The sequence below is a fragment of the Anopheles coustani genome, chromosome 3 (assembly GCF_943734705.1).
Source record: "Anopheles coustani chromosome 3, idAnoCousDA_361_x.2, whole genome shotgun sequence".
Lineage (NCBI taxonomy): Eukaryota > Metazoa > Arthropoda > Insecta > Diptera > Culicidae > Anopheles > Anopheles coustani.
This window is the reverse complement of record NC_071288.1, coordinates 59,445,883-59,453,615: the sequence shown is the minus strand read 5'-3', so window position 1 is coordinate 59,453,615 and position 7,733 is coordinate 59,445,883. Positions and strand designations below refer to the sequence as shown.

Here is a 7,733-nt window from a genome sequence, read left to right as displayed (position 1 = left end):
TGCTAACAATAAGTCCTAAAAATTCGGCTTCTCAAGCTTTTGCGACATGGAGCCTTTTAAGTAAAGATAAAGGTTCTACCTAAGTATCAATGGAAGAGTATGAAAGCACTGAAAGCAATGCTTCGATGCAACGCTATGCTTGAATGGATGTGTTTGAATTGGTTTGTTTAGAAACAATCAAAATTGTCATGAAATTAATCAATAAAGCAAAATGTTCGCTTGGTTGTTCTGTCTTATCCCACTGTGCGCTGGTGTGCATTGGATCACGCGATGTGGAACTTGAATCTGTTTGCGAGGCGATCGTCGAATGGTCAATGAATACGATTGCTTCATTTCGGTTGTTTCCTGTTCAGATTTACCCTTACCCCTCCCCCCCCCCCACCTTCCCCCGCCACCCACCATCCCTTCGCCCGTAGCAGTTCCGTATGAATTTCATTATTGTTCTCCATTCTTCTACCAGTCGCCCCTGAGTAAGGAAACAAAAACCGATCATCATAGATCAGCATGCGGGGAGGTACGGCAGGGTCTAGAAGCCTGTGGGTATATGGCAGTAAACTTCGAGATGGTCAATTTTACGGTTTAAATTTGCGACCTAACCCGATGATGATGTAAGCGGACATGGCAGTGTATGATGGGACCGACTACTGAAACGGAATGAATCAGACTTGGGGTACCGTACACGGCATTGCAGGTTTTGTTTATTTTCGTTGGTCCACACTCGATTGTAGGTCATCGCGAGTGTGAACCGAGGGAACCTTTTGCAACCACCACAGTCACAATGACAGCATTATTTGTTCTTTAATCTTGCTGATAAGGTCAAAGCACTAACCATCGTAAAGCAAATCATTGTTAGTTCCCATGTTGAAAACAAAATGATTTTTATGATTGTGTATCAATTCTATGGACAAAAATCTATGACTTCTGCCATCACAATGTGTAAAACAAATCAAATTTATATTCTTTCAAAATCCTTTAAATATTTAAAAAATGCTGTGTCATTAGGAAGGAGAAAGACATATTCAATAGTTAAATCTCTTGTATGATATCATTAATGGTGTGAAGTTTTTGGCAAGCAAAGGAGTATGAATAGTGATGAAATGAACAAATGTACTTAAAGCAACAAAAAAATATAAATTGAATGTGTTGGTAAAACTTACTTAGTCAACAGACTTTTTCGTAAAATAAGCTTGCTTTTTCGTAATTGTTTTCATTTCGGGTGGGGCTATGAATCCGAAACAATACAAAACCCATTCAAGTAAATGAATATGTAAAAGTTAGTGAGTAACTTTAATAATTGTAAATTATGTCCCAATGCTAAAACGGTGAAATAATATGCAATCCACAAACACTAGGTAAAACAATGTGGTATACTCGCAGCCAATCAAGACCAAATAGTGACAAAGAAAAAGTATGTTTGTGCAATCTGATCGGCAAGGATCAAAACTGTTTTCTGAAATATAATTTTGTAACATACTTTTCGACAAATATGTTCAATTGGATTGGTTCACTTATTTCGATCACTAACGTAACCTTTTAGAAAATGAAAGTAAAAAAATAAATTCATGTGCGTGATGTGTAAATTAAATTCATAATTGGAAACAAGAAATTACGCATCATTTTTGCAGTTTTTACGCATCATTCAACTAAAAAACATAAAACACTAAAACTTCACATAAAAACTTGCTGGAACAAGTTATTTACCAAGTTGTATTGAATTTATGTGTTAACAGTCACTCGTAAAATTTTACCTAAATGATTTAAAACACTTGAAATGCTTCGAATATTAAGCTGGTACTGATAACACAACTAATTAGACTGGGATTCACTGGTGGTTCTCTGTCAAATTATCTAAGATCATCTTCTTCTTGAAGTAAAGACCGTCTTTGTCATGCCTACCCGTTAAGGGATTACAACACTGTTTTAGTTGGTTCGGATCCTAACCGAGACCGTCAGTCCTATGGGAGGTCTCGGTTAGGATTCGAACCCACGCCGTCAAGGCGGTGAGCCTTCGGCGCTCATGACCTAATTTTCTAACCGGCGCTACCGCTCAGTTGTCGCGGATCCCCATCAATTTAAGATCATTTAGATTTTATTACCGGGACCTTATCGTCTATGGTGTTAACAAATCATAAATATAAACTTCTTCAAATGTCAACGATAACTACTCCTTCTTCAAATACGTTGTAACCCAACTTGATTCTAGCCGTGTTTTTCCCCGTTAGAACTTCAAATTTAATCTCGTAGGACAGACATTTATGCGAGCTTTTCTATTACTACTCTCTCTTTTATTCGAGCTTTTCTGCTACACACATGCATTTAAAGATCATCCTGGTTGAGAAAAATTGTCTAAATTGAAGCTTTTTCCAAAGCTTTTATTTCGAAAGCTTTATTTCATAAGTTTTCAGAAGAAGAACTGATTAGGTTTAGCTTTCATTGTAGCTTTATATATTTACAGGGTTTCATGTTTAAATAGTACGAACAATGTTTTAACGAAATGTAATCTTGAATAAAGAAAACTCTTTTCAAACAAAAGCGATAAGTATTAATAATGATATATAATACCGATATATTTTAAAATAGTGGATAAATTCATATAGGATGAAATTAGGTTAATATTTACCAATACTGTTAAACATTTACATTATCACTACTAGTGTGTTTCAGCAACTTGAAAAAACATAACGAAGAAATTTTTAGCTAAATTTGATTTTAGTTGGTTCAATTATGCATTTAGTGGTATACCCATTTAGTTAAATTATTATCATCGTTTATTTACATAAAAATAATTAATCTTACACGTTTTTTGACCAGCACACTCATCTATACGGTTAAGCTAGCTATCTTGTGTAATTGCTTTATTTATGAAAAATAGCATGGGGAGCTACCCGTACATCTTCTCAAAAAGTGCCAGGTGGACAAGTATATTCTGCCGGAGGAACGCATTTGGCAACGGTAGGGCTAAACACGGTAGCACTGAGACATGTGCGTACTACTGGAGTCTGCTTGTTGCAGATAATATAGTTTTTGCACAACTTTGAAGACGGATAAAATGTGGAAGGTGATGCGGTGGCCGGATCGACAGTGAGGCACGGGTTCTCCTCGCACTTGCTGTTCTTTGCCATTACGCAGTCTCCATAGGTTGCATCATACAACGTTCCAGTGGCGCACTTCATGTCGAACTCGGTGCCATTCAAGCATAGCTTGTAACCAGTGCAGTCGCCTGGAATCGCCACAGTCGTCAACCCGGTGGTTCCGGTGCACGGTCCGATGGTGCAGGGTACATTCGCGGGTATATCACAGAGCGTACGGGAAGCATCGTAGTACTTCTGATCTGGGCACGTTTGCAGTGTAGCCACTCCGTTGAAACAGGTATAGTACTGAGTACAACTCAACTTGTCCGCATGGAACGACGTCAAAGTAGGGTCACAGACAGGTGCCTGAGCATTGCACAGGCTCAGCAGTACTACGAACAGCACAAACCTCACTAAAAAAATACAATAATTTGGGATTCCAAACTAACAGATGCTTTTCATTAACCTTTCTATAGCAACTTACACATCTTCTATCAGCAGTCCTCACAAAAGGAGTGAAATGTAGAATTTCTCAATGAAATAACAAATCCAACCGTGGTTGAACGTAATCTGATGGGGCATGACAGTCAGACCTCGTTTATATATCTTCTTACCACGTATCTAGTGTAAATTATAGCTCAGCCAAAACGCAAAACGCCCGGACACCAAAGCCTGGATAAAACACATTGTACTTTTATGTTTCTTTTTCTATTTGGAACCATACGTGGCAAATGTTTGACCGTGCTGATATCGCTTTATTTGAATAACTCCATAGTAAAACGGTTATCACGTGCAATCCAAATATCGTTCGTCACTCAAAAAACCATAACAGGAGCTGTTGTAGTTTCAGGTTCTAGAGTGTCTGTTGCTGAAGTGTCAGTTGCTGGGGTATCAGTTCCGGCGGGGTCAGTGGTTCCGGCCTCCTATGAAGTTGGTAAATTTATATTCAATTATTATATATCAACACCTCTCTAACACCTTATCAAATTTCTAACTCTTCAGAAATAATACTTACAATACAAGCATCGGCAACGACACACTGCAATGCAGTTGGATCGAAAAACAGGCCGGGTGCACAATCCCTAACCACTGGTTGACCGCTAAGGCAGATCAAATATTGTGTGCAGCTAGACTCGTTTGGATGAATCTCCAATATGGGCGGATTCGGTGGAGGCTGAGTGCACGGATTCACGACGCAACCACTTTCGTTCTTATAGTTGCAATCTCCCAACGCCTCATCAAAGTAGAGATTTTCATCGCAGATGCCTTCAAAAGCTTCTCCGCCAACACAGATTGTGTAGCGATCGCAGACGTTAGGAATGGGTAAAAACACGATACCGTCCGGAGGGCAATTGTTCACCACACAGTCCACATTTTGCGCGATGTCACAAATCGATCGCGTCGGATCGAAGTACTTGCCATCGGGGCAGACTTGCTCGTACCCGATACCACCATAGCAGGAGAAGTACTTAGAGCATTCGGTTGGATGTGGCAGGAAGGGTAGATCCGATCCGACGCAAGGATCCGTTGTAGTTTGAGCCGCCACACAACCGATTGTGGCCACTAGGGCGAGAAGCCCGAACGCATGCGTTTCTGTAGTATTAAAATAATCCATTAAAAATCATGGTTGTTAAATCACAAAACTTTCAGTATACACAATAAAATGAAATACTCACTGGAGTTGGTTATCATCTTAATCTCACGGATGATTCCTAAATACAGGATTTATTTCTACCGTTCGCTTTTTATAGGGTGCCTGCTGGACGATACCTATCTAATCGGTAGCCATCGATCCGCGATTGAAAGGTGATTTGTAACACCTTTCCCCTCAGCTACTGTCATACGGCGTTTGACAATCTCGCCACCAATTGAGAAATTCCTGAGGCGACAACGACGTCATGGTACACATGCAACCAATTGTCCCGTCGGTGAAGGCCTCTAAGCCTACCCCATTTAAAAAAATGCGAAACAACTAGTTATCAGCACTCAGGACGATATTCATCATTCATCATTCAGGTAGCGTATGGATGTAAGGGAACTGACATATGCATTCCAAATAGTTTGTATGTTAACGTTTCACTTAAATTAGATTTTATTTGATCAGTTGAACTAAACTTAACACTAATAAATAGCTTTTGACAGCTTAATTATCACATCTTAAACAAAAATAAAGCAAGAACTAGTATGTTCCTCAATTCGAACTCCAAAAAGTTAATTAGCATATAGCAGTAGGTTGGTTCAATGAAGCCATGAAAAACAACAACCACCCAATTGCAGCAGGTATGCTAGAAACTTCCTTTTTATTTTCAATGGCACAATATCTTATCTCTTTGCATATCACATCCTCGGTTATCTTGGCAGGAAATCTAATATAAGGCTTATCAACAAATGTGAATATAACAAGGGTGAATGTTATGCGCATAATTATCGCGCCAATGCCCAATTTCATCTGATGAAGCTAAGCGTTAGTTTTGCATGCCTCACAGACGCAGTTTGAGGGTGCTATCCTCATGGTCAGTACATTCTGAGCCAATTTCAGAGCATGGCCACCATTCGCGTCACTTCCTCTCGCAGGCATCTACTGGAGTGATGCTTCATCAACAGGGAAAACCGATCGAACTGATGATGTTCATTAAGATACGGCCCAAGAAACATCGCAACACCAGTCACGCTGCGCCAAAACATGAGTTGGCTCTCAAGTTGAACGTATAAATATACCTCCAGTCGAATAGATGACAATTTGGTCAGTGTAGATAATTTGCGACGACATTGCATCAGTTGTGCTCCTATGCTCGTACTAGGAACAATGCAAGGTACAATTATTGACTTCGAATTCGAAGTTGAAATAAGGGCGGTTTGGAATTACACGTCTAACACACTTGTAAAAATTCTCATTTTTCTTTTGCTTTGTTCCTGTTAGTCTTCAGTATAGCCCTCTTTGGGCTATTGCTTCACTGTGCATCGGCTAGATTTGTATCTGATAACGTAAGTAACTCATTTTTGCAAAGGCACTGCCTTCTCCGCCAACTAGTAGTTAATCAAATCAAACTCGTTCATAGATATGTCTGGCGATGCCGAATGGGCAGAAGTTGCCTATAACCGAAGACTGTGGTTCGTACATCGTCTGCGAGTACAATGTCCAGAGGATTCAACGCTGCACTGCTGGTACGCTGTTCGATCCTGTGGCAATGGTTTGTAACTGGGCGGCTTTTGTAAAATGCGGCCAAACTCCGTCCCTGCCACCGATTTTGATCGCTCCGACACCGGGTCCCGTTACAATTCCCTCCGCCCCAACACCACCTCGGGCACCTTCCGTAACCCCGAGTATCCCAACAGCTCCTACGGCACTTCCAACACAAACGGTAACCACCACTACAACTCGCAAACCAACGCAGCCACCCATTGTCCCGACAGCACCGACTGCACCCCCAGTAGTTCACACCGCTGCACCTACCGTGGCGACGATCCGGCCAACTACTACCCTGCAACCAATACCGACCACTCCTTCGTACAACGCACCCATAAACCCATACCCATTCTGTACTCCGGACGAATTCAGTTTTACCGCGCATCCGTCCGCTTGTGAGAGCTATTATATCTGTGCATATGGTAAGCTTATCTTGCATAGCTGTGGTCACGGAGTGTACTGGAACACAGCTACGAATCAGTGCGACTTCCCTGAGAATACCGACTGCACCAACCTACCAAACCCTGCCGCTCCGGAAAACTCAACGCCCTCTGCGGAAACGACCACTATATCCATCATTCCCGGTTGGTAGACAATTAAGGTATATAGCCAACACCCTATCACATGCTGTGATGCTCTTTCTTTCTCCTGCAGATTGCTACGGTAACGACATCTTCTATCCCAACTATGCCGACTGTAGCCAGTACTACATTTGCATTGGACTGCATCCAATCCTGATGAGCTGCCCGACTAACTTCCTTTGGAACAGCAAGGTATCGCAGTGCGAGACTCCAGCCACTGCATTTTGCGCGCAAAAATAATGCAGTTTAATCTTCGTTTCTTACCTCGGGAGGATATAAAATACAATCAAAGCAATGAGTGTTTTTATTGCCTACAAAATGTTTAATATGGCCAGTTAACTTTTTAAGTTAGTATTATTTTGTGTTTTTTTTATTACTCGGATAATTTTGAACTTATAATACGGGTGTATAGCATAGACATGTTTTGAATAATTGTTTGGTTAATTAAGGTAAAATCATCCGCTTCACATATCTTTAACGAAACATTTTGAATTCAGCTATCCATACGCCAGAAAAAGAAAGAAAAACATTGCAACTAATTGAAAAACACTGGAACATTGGGTGTTTTTGTTCGATTTACTCCAGCATGCTGGTGCATGTACCAATTTGAACTGTGCACTAAGTAAACTTATGATTGTTTAAATTCAACACTCATACAAAGTATGACTAAACGGCTTTAAAAAAATGTCGCAGACTTTTCCACAATAACTTAACTTCTATGGTCAATAAATCATAGTCTTTGAAGGTTTGTAAAATAGTCAAATCAAACACTGAAGTTACTACAAAAGAGTCGCAAAACCATCCACGAAAGAAGACGTTACTCTATTTATTAGCGAATCTTGTCTAGCAATAACCTGTGATCATACATCAGAAATAGTTATTCAACTTACACTT

General features: G+C 40.3%; 3 protein-coding genes across 3 annotated transcripts; 1 reads left to right on the top strand and 2 right to left on the bottom strand.

Moving 5' to 3' along the window:
• Window positions 1–2,897: 2,897 nt before the first annotated feature.
• LOC131264052 (peritrophin-44-like) lies at window positions 2,898–3,559 on the bottom strand. The gene is made up of 2 exons (XM_058266345.1): window positions 3,556–3,559; window positions 2,898–3,484 (listed from the first exon to the last, which is right to left on the bottom strand). Exons 1-2 carry the CDS (start codon window positions 3,557–3,559, stop codon window positions 2,898–2,900), a joined length of 591 nt encoding a protein of 196 aa, XP_058122328.1.
• Window positions 3,560–3,924: 365 nt separating this feature from the next.
• On the bottom strand, window positions 3,925–4,763 carry LOC131264041 (probable chitinase 10). Its single transcript, XM_058266334.1, has 3 exons — window positions 4,748–4,763; window positions 4,067–4,664; window positions 3,925–3,994 (listed from the first exon to the last, which is right to left on the bottom strand). The coding sequence occupies exons 1-3, from the start codon at window positions 4,761–4,763 to the stop codon at window positions 3,925–3,927; spliced, it is 684 nt and encodes a 227-aa protein (XP_058122317.1).
• A 1,224-nt stretch (window positions 4,764–5,987) lies between these two features.
• Window positions 5,988–7,079, top strand: LOC131260126 (probable chitinase 10; the record flags this gene model as incomplete). Its single annotated transcript, XM_058261794.1, has 3 exons — window positions 5,988–6,056; window positions 6,131–6,842; window positions 6,913–7,079. Coding segments are annotated over 3 exons (948 nt in total), but the record flags the coding sequence as incomplete, so codon positions are not given.
• Between the last annotated feature and the right edge of the window lie 654 nt (window positions 7,080–7,733).

Excerpts from the sequence above, each read along its gene's own strand:
- LOC131264041 (XM_058266334.1), bottom strand. Across the intron at positions 3,995-4,066 it reads GTAAGTATTATTTCTGAAGA|GAGGCCGGAACCACTGACCC; the intron begins GTTAGAAATTTG and ends CCAACTTCATAG.